The sequence below is a fragment of the Nicotiana attenuata genome, unplaced genomic scaffold (assembly GCF_001879085.1).
Source record: "Nicotiana attenuata strain UT unplaced genomic scaffold, NIATTr2, whole genome shotgun sequence".
Lineage (NCBI taxonomy): Eukaryota > Viridiplantae > Streptophyta > Magnoliopsida > Solanales > Solanaceae > Nicotiana > Nicotiana attenuata.
In genome coordinates, this window is record NW_017671969.1 from 57,902 (window position 1) to 70,134 (window position 12,233).

At 37.2% G+C, this 12,233-nt stretch overlaps 2 protein-coding genes across 8 annotated transcripts; one reads left to right on the forward strand and one right to left on the reverse strand.

Annotated features, from left to right (window-relative positions):
- Window positions 1-250: 250 nt before the first annotated feature.
- On the forward strand, window positions 251-5,474 carry LOC109211105 (beta-arabinofuranosyltransferase RAY1). 7 transcript variants are annotated; one of them, XR_002065661.1, is made up of 7 exons: window positions 252-504; window positions 959-1,275; window positions 2,034-2,286; window positions 2,370-3,143; window positions 3,365-3,611; window positions 3,827-5,174; window positions 5,316-5,474. XR_002065661.1 is itself a non-coding variant. In XM_019374607.1 (7 exons), the coding sequence occupies exons 3-7, from the start codon at window positions 1,494-1,496 to the stop codon at window positions 4,267-4,269; spliced, it is 1,764 nt and encodes a 587-aa protein (XP_019230152.1). In that variant the 5' UTR covers window positions 252-504; window positions 959-1,275; window positions 1,464-1,493; the 3' UTR covers window positions 4,270-5,474. The 7 variants fall into 7 exon arrangements, 6 of the variants coding, with proteins under 6 accessions (XP_019230150.1, XP_019230151.1, XP_019230152.1 ...); XM_019374607.1 differs by adding an exon at window positions 1,464-1,540 and having other exon boundaries at window positions 3,827-5,474; XM_019374608.1 differs by adding an exon at window positions 1,464-1,540 and having other exon boundaries at window positions 959-1,061; window positions 3,827-5,474.
- Window positions 5,475-5,753: 279 nt separating this feature from the next.
- On the reverse strand, window positions 5,754-9,841 carry LOC109211107 (inorganic phosphate transporter 2-1, chloroplastic-like). Its single transcript, XM_019374611.1, has 3 exons — window positions 8,790-9,841; window positions 7,015-7,206; window positions 5,754-6,915 (listed from the first exon to the last, which is right to left on the reverse strand). Exons 1-3 carry the CDS (start codon window positions 9,534-9,536, stop codon window positions 6,091-6,093), a joined length of 1,764 nt encoding a protein of 587 aa, XP_019230156.1. The 5' UTR covers window positions 9,537-9,841; the 3' UTR covers window positions 5,754-6,090.
- Window positions 9,842-12,233: the final 2,392 nt, after the last annotated feature.

Genomic DNA, 12,233 nt, shown 5'->3' on the forward strand with positions numbered 1-12,233 from the left:
TTCCAATAATTACTTGTTGGACTAAGTCGTACTTATAATTACTTTGGGGTTGATTGCGAATATTTCACAATGGGAATTAGCTTAATTAGCACTAATTATAAAAGAAGTCTAAATTTTAAAGAATTAAAACTTGGGGTTCAAATCTTAAGGAAAAAAAACTTGAAAAGGAGTGCTGCCACGCCCCTAGTAATACAAAATGTTTGACTATCGCGGATTTCCAATTCATAGTTGCATCTGCACTCACCCATTAAAATAGTGAAGAAAAAGGTGACACATTCATTGACCCTTGAAACCTACGGCTGCCTAACGCAAATCCCTCACACACTCACATGCCTTTAGCTCCATGCTTTTCCCACGGCGTTGCTGCTGCTGCTGCTGTCCCAAACAAGCTGTTAAAGTTCCATAAAACCCAAGATCATGAAAATCTCCAATCCCTTATTCTTATCACTAACAACAATGAACTTCTTTCAATCTATTCTCTTCCCATTTCTCTACAACTACAAGGTTCATCTTTATGCATTATTATGTTCTTTTTTTATCAAGCAACATTCATTTCTTTTTCCACTTCACCAAATCTTTCAGCTCTCTGCTTTTGCTATGCTACTTTGTTCTCTGTTGTCAATCGAACTTTTTTTCCATTGAAAAAAATGTTTTCACCTTTACTATATTCTCTGTTGTCAATCAAGATTTCCCATTGCAACAAAGTTCTCAACTTTCTGCATTTACAATGCTATTAATGTTCTTTGGCATCAGTAAAATTATTGATTACTTTTTCCACTTCAACAATGTTTTCAACTTAATAATACATTTAATAATGCTATAATGTTCTTTAGCATCAATCAAAATAGATTATTTTTCCACTTCAATAAAGCTTTTAACTTTATGCATTTAATATGCTATGGTGTTCTTTATTCTCAGCCAATATTGAATTTTTCTTTCTCTTTTGGTGAATTTACAGGCAAAGCAACTTGGGTTGTTGTTGATTTGGCTATGGGGGTTTATCTTAATTGGTGTCTCCTTTTATGCTACTCAACTTATGCCATTGCCATCTTCTTTTAAAGGTCAGATACTTTTGGATGGCCCAACTATTACCATATTTACAGCGCCAAGGCCTTTTGTGGGTTCCATTGGGGAAAGGCAAGCTCTTGCTATTCGATCTTGGCTTGGCTTATCACCAGACATTAGTGTTGTTCTGTTCAGCCAACAACCTTCTGTTTTCTCCTTTGCTGAATTATTTAGTCCCCGCGTCTCAGTTGAGCCAAACGTCGATTTCACGTAGGAAAATCTTACTTTTATTTCTTAGTTAGTCTCATCTTTGCAACTAGTATTGGTCTTTTTCGTATTCCTAAATGAACTTTACCTCTATAACGGTAAAGTCACAAAACATTAGTTTTTTTTAACTTTATTATCACAATGGATAAGTTCTGTGATCGTACCTTTTTTCTGGTTTATCAAATTTACAGTTGTAAAGACTATTGATCAGTCAATCCTGCATGAAAATGGCGTACCCCTTGTACGAAGTGTGTCTGGCTAGTAAGCGGTAAGAAGAGTGGATGTATACTGTATGCAGTATTCGGCTGCATAAAATCTCTGGTATAGGCTGACACTTGAATTTCTTGATGCTAAAAGTAGCAATTTCTAAACGAGCTTGATTTTGATATGACATTTATATCTCTAATTGGACTGAAGGGAGGAGGAAAACAAGAGTGGCCGGACATGTTCATAGTTAACACAAGCATTAGACATTCACTGAGAAATGGAATATAGCCACTGTACAAGTTGGTATTTTAGACCTTAATATCAGAATTAAGCTTACACATTGTTTATGGATAAAACAAATGCATCTAAACGGTAACTTAAGAGAACCTTAATGGAAGAGCTTTAAAAGAGGATCCATAAGATAATCACTTTGCTGAAAAATGATTTGTTATGGGGTTGAATGTTAACTTACATTAGTCCTTTTAAGTTTTAGGCTTCAATTGATCAGGAAAGTTTAAATTGTTACTCTTATATCTTTGTCCTTTGTCTTTTAGGTTCCTAGGCACACCATTTTTTCATTCCATGGTTGCAAGGTCAAAAGCATCCTCTTCAGACGTTTCTGTTGTGATTGATCCAGACACTATTCTCTTGCCAGACTTCATTCAAACTATGAAACATGCTCATAAACTTGATCATGATTGGCTCCTGTTTTCTTCTTCAAAAAATGTTTCCCACTTCCCATTTCACTTGGATGCAGATGGGAAACATTGGCTTCAAGATGATGGAAGCCGAGTGAAGACACGAAAGGTATGGCTAAAATGAACCTTAGAAATGATTCGGACAGGATAAGTCATGGGAAAACTTCTTAATTTGAGTACGCCGTTCTCTAGTTGCAGGATTTTCTTTCACAAGATTGGAAATGGAACCTTTGTGACGGAAAAATGCTAATAGCTTGGAACAATGGAGATCTTCCGTTGCATAAAGGAGTCCTCCCCCCGTTTCTATATGGAAAGGGGCTTCATAACCGCTGGCTTATAAATGAAGCTCTGCTCTCTGATTTCAGATTTGTCTTTGATGCTAATTGGTCCATTTCCAATTTGTACCTTAATGATCTTGACCAGGATTTCAATCGCACAAGTGAAGATTTTCTTGGCCTGACTACAGGAAAAAGGTTTTGGGAATTGACAGGGAACTCCAATTTAGCAATGCTTTATGGATCATTGTATTTCCATGAGCAGAACTTCTCTAACATATTTAGACTTTTTCAGTGTGGAGGACACTATCTCCTCATAAATTCCGCACAAATGGTTGTTTACCCTTTGAAGTACAAAGGATCATTGAGTTTAAGGAAACAAGTTATGTCCAAGTCAACAAGAGAGAAGAAAACTTTGGAATGCGTTGATACTATCAGATCAACTGAGGGAGCTAATGACTGCTCTGTGGAGGACTACTGGAATGTGTCGACGCCAATTTCACTTCCTTTATCTTTAGATATATTACTGTCACTTCGTGCAGACAAAAATAAGACAGTTGTGCTAGCAGTTGTTGGGTATAGTTACAAGGACATGCTAATGAGTTGGGTCTGCAGGCTGAACCATCTCCAGATCTCTAACTTTTTGGTCTGTGCTCTTGATGATGATATATATGATTTCTCCATCTTGCAGGTAACCTATTTTGTTTTTCAGCTGATATTCTCCACACTAAACGTGATTGTTAGGTTGAAAATCCATTAGTGCAGCTCAGTAATAGCTTGCTCATTTATCATGACTACCTCAATTTCCGTGGAAAAATATATGTCCTACACCATGGTAGAATGTTAAGATTTCATCTCCCTCTTTTCTGTTTACCATCTTACTAAAAGACTAAGATGAACTTGTGTTGCTAGGGCCTTCCCGTCTTCAAGTATGCCAATCTTGAAACCAAGATCAGCTTCGACAACTGTCATTTTGGAACTGAATGCTTTCAAAAAGTAACCAAAGTTAAGTCCAGAACCGTTTTGCAGATACTGAAGCTTGGTTACAATGTATTAATGAGCGATGTTGACATTTATTGGTTCAAGAATCCACTTCCCTTGCTTAGCTCATTTGGCCCGGCAGTTCTTGTGGCACAATCAGATGAATACAAGTTGACAGGTATTTATGTATTTCCCTTTTAACGACATTATCTTTTTTGTTGAAAGCTGAAATTTTGAGTGCAAAGAACAACTAGTTAAGTAGTGGGATTCATATTCAGGAGGAAGATATCTACTTATCACATGCTTGTGCTGTTGGAAGATAAACTGTTACCACCCTTGATTAAGCTAATTTGTCTCTTTATTTGTGCACAAATATTTATGGCTCAATTACAGGACCTATAAACTTACCTCGACGTCTGAATTCTGGTTTCTATTATGCTCATTCGGATGTTACGACTATTGCTGCTCTTGAGAAGGTTGTGAAGCATGCAGCAAACTCAAATCTTTCTGAGCAACCAAGCTTCTATGATACTTTGTGCGGGGAAGGTGGATACAATCGCATAGATGATAGCAGATGCTTAGAACCTCAAACGAACCTGACCGTTCAATTCTTGGACAGAGACCTCTTTCCGAATGGCGCATACAAAGATCTTTGGCAAGAAAGCAATGTGAAGGAAGCCTGTTTGATGAAGGGCTGTTTTATTATTCATAACAACTGGATTAGTGGGAGAAGGAAAAAGCTAGAACGTCAAGTGCCATCAGGGCTCTGGGAATACGATATGAGCACAAGAATGTGTTTTCAAACGTGGCACAAGACAAAAGTTGTGTATTTTTGAAACAACAAAACTTGGATGCTTTTTGCTGCTTCTTGTATCATGGAAAACTTTGGTTTTGCCGGTTGAGGAGAATCCAAAGAGATATTATTGTTGGAGGATATAGTTTTCTATTTGGCCTTTGGAGTTATCACTTGGTTCATTTGAGATGATGTTTAGTTCATAAAGGCTGGCCTAGAGAACACAAAATATGTTTATCATGCTCTCGAATCCTTGTTTATAGGGATATCTTGACCACAACTGTACAACTATTATGATGCTTGTAGTTGTTGTGGCGGGCTTCTAGTTGCTGGAAATGCTGAAGCTTTGTGGTAACAAGTCAGGACTAGGCCAGAATAGAGACAGAGAATTTGGAAAAAGGAAAAAGTTGAAGGAAACTGATTCATTTAGCCTGAGTTCACAACTTAAGGATATCACAGTGCGGATAGTTCATCCCGGTGGGAAGGTAGATATGTACGAATCTGCCATTTCTGCAGCTCAGTTATTAAAGAACTATCCAGGAAGGCATGTTGCTTTGCCGGATTTTTTTGATCGTCCCCATGAATCCCTTCTCACTGCAGATGATATTCTCTTGCCAGGGGCAAAATACCTTTTAATCCCCTCTACTACTGTAGAGAAACTGCAGCGCAAACACTACGCTCTTAAAGCAAAACATTGCGCTGAAAGCGAGGAGCCTAAGTTGGACCGCGAAGAAGTTGTGGATGTAAGCGGAGATTGTTTAGAGGACTCTATATCTTATGCAAAGGACTTCTATGCCTCCAAAGAGAGATGGTCCGGTTGGTTATGGAAGAAAAGGCAGCAGGAGAAATTTGTACCTCCTATCCCAACAACAAAAACGTGGAAGGATTCAAGATGGGAACCTAATCTATATTCAATAGAGGAGATTTCTCCATGAGTATCTTTTCCCGGTATGTCAATTTTTTCATGAAGTTTAACTGCAAAGCTCTATCTTTAGCTAAGGAGAGATAATGGTCAGTTTTGCAAGATTGTGTTCTTTTCCCATTGCTCTCTCTCAATTTCTCTTTTTTCTTTTTTTTTTTTTTTTGGAGATTTGGATGTCATTATTTGTGTTAGTTACAAGGAAAGCAGCTGGACAGACAAGGAAGGAGAAACCTTTGTACCATGTAACATTGCGCTATGTAGTTGTATACCACATAAAACATACACAGCTCTGATTTTAGAAGAAATAAACAGATCTTTATCTTCCACAGTTATGGAACAATATTTCCGGTTTACATTATGCATGCGCAAAGTGTGATCAAATTTTGGACTGCATTAGATCCTAACCATTTTGTCGAAGTTAGACTGATCTCTTTTGTTTGGATAAAGAACACAGACACACACACACTCTCTTTCAGACATTACTTTGCCTCCTCATTTTCTTGTGTTCCCTGTCAACTGCTTCCTTTTATCCTTTACCTCAGACCATCTTTCTCTTTGCTCATAGTAAATGGTCCTTACTACCTGTGCCTTCAGTCTACAAGATCTTAACTGTAATTTCTTGTTAATTGGGCACTGAGATGTTGACCTACTGGTCCCAGGCATGTGAAGAACAGTTTCAAACTTTAATGTCTAAGATCAACAACCTGATATGGAAGTAAAATACAAAGAAACAAAATCACATTTGCTTAAATCCAACACAAAAGTGCTAGGCAGAAACCAAAGCTTGTTTGTCTTCTAAACTGAATGGACTACTACTCTTGATCATGGATCCTCCTCAAGGTTCAAAAATTGCATTTCTCAAATCACGACAGAAAGGTTATCTGTGTGATTTTATAATTAATCCAAGAAGTTTGAGTGGTGGCGTTGTCTGTTAATTTACACTCAGAGTATGTATGATAAGAGCTTAGTGAATATCCATGTGTAGATAACAGCAAAGGTAGCACCCGCTGGAATTGTTACTAACCAGGAAGTCACAATCTCTTTCACTGTCTCTGCTCTTACACTGTTAAGTCCTCGGGCAAAACCGACACCCATGACTGCTCCCACCAGGGTATGCGTACCTGAGATTGGTAGCCCCAGCTTGGACGCACACAAAACCACAGACGCGGCTGCAAATTCAGCTGCAAATCCTCTGGTGGGTGTTAATTCTGTAATCTTCTTTCCAATAGTTGCAATCACTCTGTATCCCCACATTGTTAGCCCTGCCACAATTCCAAAGCCTCCCCATGCTAGAACATCATTTGGAATTACAATGTCGGCTCCGCTGAGTCCACCCTGTAGAATGGACAATGCTGCAGCCAATGGTCCTATTGCATTGGAGACATCATTTCCACCATGAGCAAATGACATGAAGCAGGCTGATAACACTTGCATGTAGCCAAACACACCATAAACTATTTTCAGTTGTGTTCCTTTAGGTCCTGCAATATCTGAAAGAAATCCAATGTTTTTGGAGTCGGTAGTTTCTGGTTCTGGTTCTGGTTCTTTTGAACTGGACTTGGCAAGGAGGTGACCGAGTTGGCCCCGAATGATCCTGTCAACTACAAAAGCACCAACAGCGCCACAGGTTATAGCCTGGCCAATTGCTAGAGTTAAAGTCTTGCTCAGAGGGAGAGCTACAAAAGAAATTCCGGTGACACCAAGAAAGACAGCAATAGGTGCAGCTGCTGCAGCCGCTTGTCCTGGGTTCCGAGCACTGTACACAAACTAAAAATAGTAAAAGAACCAGGATTAGGAATTGTAAGTTGCAATAGAAAAAGTCTTGGTCACTAAAGCTTGAGGAGTATGCACATCAGAAGAACATACCCTCCGGATGCATTTGTACACGAGAAAGGACATTGCTGCTCCCAGTAAAGGTGAGATCACCCATGAGGAAGTTACCCTTGCCAATGAACTCCAAAAGACTGCACCGGGTCCCCCGTAAACAAGACCAAAACCAACCATAGATCCTACAATACAATGTGTAGTGGATACTGGCCAACCATAATATGATGCAACCTGAGCAAGAACACAGAGTTTTACCCGAAAATTCATACGAGAGTACTTGGTGATTTGCTAAATGGGCAGCAGTGCTTCATCTGTCAAATGCGTGATCAGATAGATGCAGAGTGATATAGCGGAGATTCATCCGAACGAAATGTAAAGTATAGGCAGAGGTCCTAGCTAAGACTTATTAGCCATTTTTAGCAATTAGAGCCTGAAAAGTTATTCCGCCGAGCAATTTATTGTTAGGGTAGTCTATGTATTCCGATGCAGTTTGAACTGAAGTTCCATTTGTGTACTACCAAGAATTTATCATTTCAATAGCTTCTCAGAATGTGGCTTCTATGATGTGCAATTTATCAATCCAAGACAGTTTACATGACTTTTAGTTTTTACTAAGTTCATTGATCTACAAAATAATTGGCATGGCTTGAAATGTCGTTTACTATTTGTCAGTTTAGGCTAATAACCTAGATTGATAGTCAAAACACAAGACTTTGTTAAGTAATTACTTGTGCCATTCTCCTTAGAATATAAAATAAAGTTATGTCAAGCACATATATTAAGTGTGTTCCTAGTTATAATATATGCAGATTATTCCAGGGGAGTAATATTCTTGACAATGTTTCTTTAGTTTACTATTGGAGCAACGGCTAAACAACTGCTGGCCTAAGTTGTTCTTTAGATTTGTTCAATTACAAGAAACTCAAGACGGCTTCTATAGGTCAGGTATTTCAGTGGGTTTTGAATGTTCTTAACTCCTTTTGTCTCATTGAAAAATTCAGAAACAGAAACCTAGTATAGGATTACCTTGTAGAAATCAGGAACATCCAAAATTCCTAGAATCTCTCACAAGCTAAATTGATTAAATTGTTACTCCATTTCTTCCAATTCATATCACTCATTCTGTTTTTAGTTTTAATAACAGTGGTGTTTACAGCAGTTTGCGCACACTTCAATTAACCCCACCAGCACAGGTTTCGGATAATTCTATCATCAAGGCCGAGGCAAATGAAAAGAAATCACCTAGTATTTTTGAATCTCTACTCGGTTATAATCCTGATCTCCGGGGACTTCTCTGACTTCACTAATTACTAGGCTGCACTTATGTCACTTATTCCATTCTCAATTTAAGTTCCATGTACTGACGATATAAAATATATACACAATCCTGTCGCCGAAAGAGTAATTTAAGTAACTCAATTTAAGTTCATGCATCGATAATCTGTAATAAATTTTAAGTAACCTACTATACATTGACGTGAATATTCAATGCATCATCGGTGTAATAATTTAATACCTTCATCCTAAAATGTCCGACATTTTATATCTGGAGCTAGTTTTTGAAAATGAAAAGTAAAGGTAATTTTATTAGCCCCTCCCCTTAGACTCCCCTTTGTTGGAACTATTGTTCCTTTGGTGACTCGAAACCACGACCCTGGCTTGTAGGTGGGAGATGTTGACCATCTGAATACCCCCCTCTCGTCATATATGGAGCTAGTTTTCAACCACTACTTGTACAATAGGCAAGTTATGTTAACATTTTGAACTATGGATAAGTTGTGGAATAAAAAGGGAATGGTAGCAAGTAAATGCACCTGCAACCATGTTCCAGCAGCAGCCAAAGAAGAAAGCAGACCAGCAAAGAGTAAAGTATCCTTTCCTTGGAAAACATTAGCCATAAGAATACCCTTCTGCATTGTATTAGTAACATGTGTTCCCATTAAGAGTGCCCCTGCAAACTCAAGAATCCCTGCTGTGATCACTGCTTGCCTCAGACTCAATGCCCCTGAACCAACTGATGTTCCCATTGCATTTGCCACATCATTTGCTCCAATATTCCAAGCCATGTAAAAACCAAACAAGATTGTTGCATAAGACAACATCTTGTATTTCAAGGCCAATCCTTGACCCAAAGATTTCATGAAAAATGGCAAAATCAGTGCAGCTAGTGCAATGCATATTGATATAGCAGAAGCTGTGCTTGAAGATATGTGAAAAGCTTGTGCCATTCCAGGCAATTCATCATCTTCCTCAGAAGAAGAATTGGCATGTTCTTGGTCGGTTTTTACTTCAAAGTTCTCACCTTTATCACCATCTGCTTCAGCAAAAGATGATAAGGCAGCAAAAGGGTGTCTAAAGCTGGTATTTTTCAGTCTCAAAAATGAAAAGCCAGAACTAATTTGGGGCTTCAGTACAAGAAAATCTTTCTTGGGAAATTGGGTTTCATTGGAAAATACACAAAGCCTTTGTCTTGGATAGAAAAGATAAGATTTTTGAGCTACTAACATGGCTTCTGATTTTGTAGTGTTTCTAATACTAGATAAATTGTAAGAAGAAGTCATGGCTTAAATGGAAGAAAATTTTGAAAAAGAAAAAAAAACAGTGAAGAGACAAAGTGAAGCAATTATTCAAGTAGGTTCTTGGCCATGGAATGAAGAATAAGAGGAAGAAAAGAGAGGCTTAGTTGGTGGAGGAAGAATTGTGACAGAACAATATGCATTTTGTTCTGTTGGAATTTAATTCTCTTTTTGATCTATAGGTTTGGTGGTGGAAAAGCTAAGGGTGAGAATGGATTTGGCTGCTAGATTTTGTTGTATTTCTAATGAGTGGTTGCTATGGCTTCTCTCAACTGCAAGTTCATCTGCATGCCCACAAGTTTTTCAACACTAAAAATGACATATATATGACACACATTTTTCTTTCCAAGTTGGATTGGATAAAGAATCTAAAACAAATTAATTTGACTTATGATAGTGAAAGAAATATTAAAATAATACCTGGGAAGTTATTAACTTTTAAAAGTTGAACAGTTAGATAAAATAGAATTCTTCAAAATTGTAAAGTTATAATAGAATATTGAACTTAACTTATGTACAGTAATAGTGCAAAATAAAGATACATTATTTTTAACATATTGTACCATATTATATACTGCATGTTTGTGTTGTCAAATTAGGATAACCATAGATAGTATATGTTGTTGATCTCCTTAACATAAGTGTAAACATTATATATTGTTAGTACACAGAAAAATCAAATTGATAAAATAATGCCCAAACATGTTGTAACATGTCATATAAGACGGAACAGATGTGTAGTTTATCCACAGAAAAGAATCTCTAATTTTGATGTCTTTCTGCTGCTTGTCATCCATTTAGCCTGATTACAAAACTGAATAAACCTTACAAGCTTTAGTTTTAGTTCAAGCAAAAACCTTCTATCCAGCTTTTTGGTTTTCCACTCGGTATCCGTACCCATATTGGGATACGACATAATCCAGATTCGCACCGGAAAGTCTCACATGGGGGTAAAGCGTTCCCTAACAAAGGCGACTCCATACCTAGGGACTCGAATCCAAGACCTCTAGTTAAGGATATAAGAGTACTTACCACTCCACCATAATCCTTGTTGGTACGTTGTTTTATTAGAGATACGTTGTTTACGCTATTTCATGTCACTAATGGTGTTACACAACAAGAAGTTAACTCAGCTTAAATTTCTCATTAGCGGTGATAATACTATGAAAATCCAAGCTTTCATTTGGAATACCCTGTTTTCTATCTATTTATGTTTGTTATTCTGTTTCCTAACGTGGCTCATTATATTTTAAATTTAATAAGTAAAAGAACAATATTGATCTAATTCGCTCTACAAGATAACGTATTAAAAATATTAATAAATTTTAAATTCAATAAAAATATAAAAAGAAAATAAATTTAGCTATAAAATTAACTTGTAATCGGCAGCCAACCGGGAAAAAAAGCACTATAAAATTACTTTTGCTCAAGTAATACTCAATGGTTGTTTAATAGTGTGACAACTCTTCAAATCATATCTAAATGTTGTAATTTATTAATGTTCAAATCCAACTTAACATCTGTCAATTTCTTTGTTAGTTTCTTCCTATATTCTTGCAACAAAAAAAGTGCAGAAGTTATTGGCTTTCCATTAGCCACCAAAACCAACCCAAACCATTGTTTTCCAGCATGATAACAAGGTTTAAAACTCGAATCAAAAAAAAAAAAACGAGAGAGAGAGAGAGAGAGAGAGAGTTTTTTATAGAACTTAGTTTAAACTTTTCTCATGGAATCATTAACCTTTGTCATAAATCTTGCCCATTTTCAAATTCTTAGATTGTTTGGAGGACAAAGTCAAAGTAATAAAAAGCAAGAATGCAGCATGTACGGTTGGAACTAGCTCTTAGAGCTTTGCATTCAAGGTGTATTCTCTCGATGTGGGTTGATGAGAAAACTTAATAAAGAAACATGAATAACACGAGAGAAATTGAGATATATGAGGAAGGAAACACCAGCAACAATGAAATATTTTGTTGTTCCGAAGAGCGAGAAGAGTGAAAATTTAGAGGATTTAACAATGGTTAAGTTAGGATTTTAGTAGGAATAAATTACCGCCTTTAGATATGATTTTGATGAGTTGTCATTGTTGAAATGTGAACAATATATAAACTTGTTTTCATTTGTTTACATTTGTTTATATTAGTCCATGAACTAGAATATTAAATTAGTACATGTATTAGAGTATGAACACATTGACATTAAATTAATCTCGAGATCGAGAAACCTATCTATACGCCTAGCCTTAAGCAAACCTTGCAGCCAGTTACAGGCGAGTCAGAAGCCCTTATAGCAAGTGCTAGCTCTATTTATCCTATTGGGATTGGAGCAAGAGTGGAATGGAAGAAAGAAAGTTGTCCTTATCTTCTCCTCCAACCACTACCTCCTCCCGACATGAAGGAATGCCCAATAATCCTTCGGGGGCTGGTATGTCCTTTCAGTTCTGGTCTGGGGAAGTCGATGAAAGGTACAATGTCTAGTAGTGTCATCCATGTACCTTGAAAGATGTGAGGTGTGGACTTAGTTAATATGTTTACATGTGGTGTAGGCTAGATACATGAAAGATTTCTCCTATAAATAGCCATGCATTCCTAGCCATTTGGAGCAAGCCAAGTTGAATAGAAATCATCCTTTCCTCCACTCTCTTCTTTGTGAGTTTTGACTGTTCTTTTGTGTTGTCTTACT

Bases quoted from the DNA above. Each gene is read 5' to 3' on its own strand.
- LOC109211105 (XM_019374604.1), top strand. From the start codon at position 418: ATGAAAATCTCCAATCCCTTATTCTTATCACTAACAACAATGAACTTC. The intron at 505-958 runs GTTCATCTTTAT...GTGAATTTACAG, and splicing joins CATTTCTCTACAACTACAAG to GCAAAGCAACTTGGGTTGTT. The intron at 2,287-2,369 runs GTATGGCTAAAA...GCCGTTCTCTAG, and splicing joins GCCGAGTGAAGACACGAAAG to TTGCAGGATTTTCTTTCACA.
- LOC109211107 (XM_019374611.1), bottom strand. From the start codon at position 9,536: ATGACTTCTTCTTACAATTTATCTAGTATTAGAAACACTACAAAATCA. The intron at 7,207-8,789 runs GTGCATTTACTT...GTTCTTGCTCAG, and splicing joins CTGCTGGAACATGGTTGCAG to GTTGCATCATATTATGGTTG. The intron at 6,916-7,014 runs GTATGTTCTTCT...TACTATTTTTAG, and splicing joins TGTACAAATGCATCCGGAGG to TTTGTGTACAGTGCTCGGAA.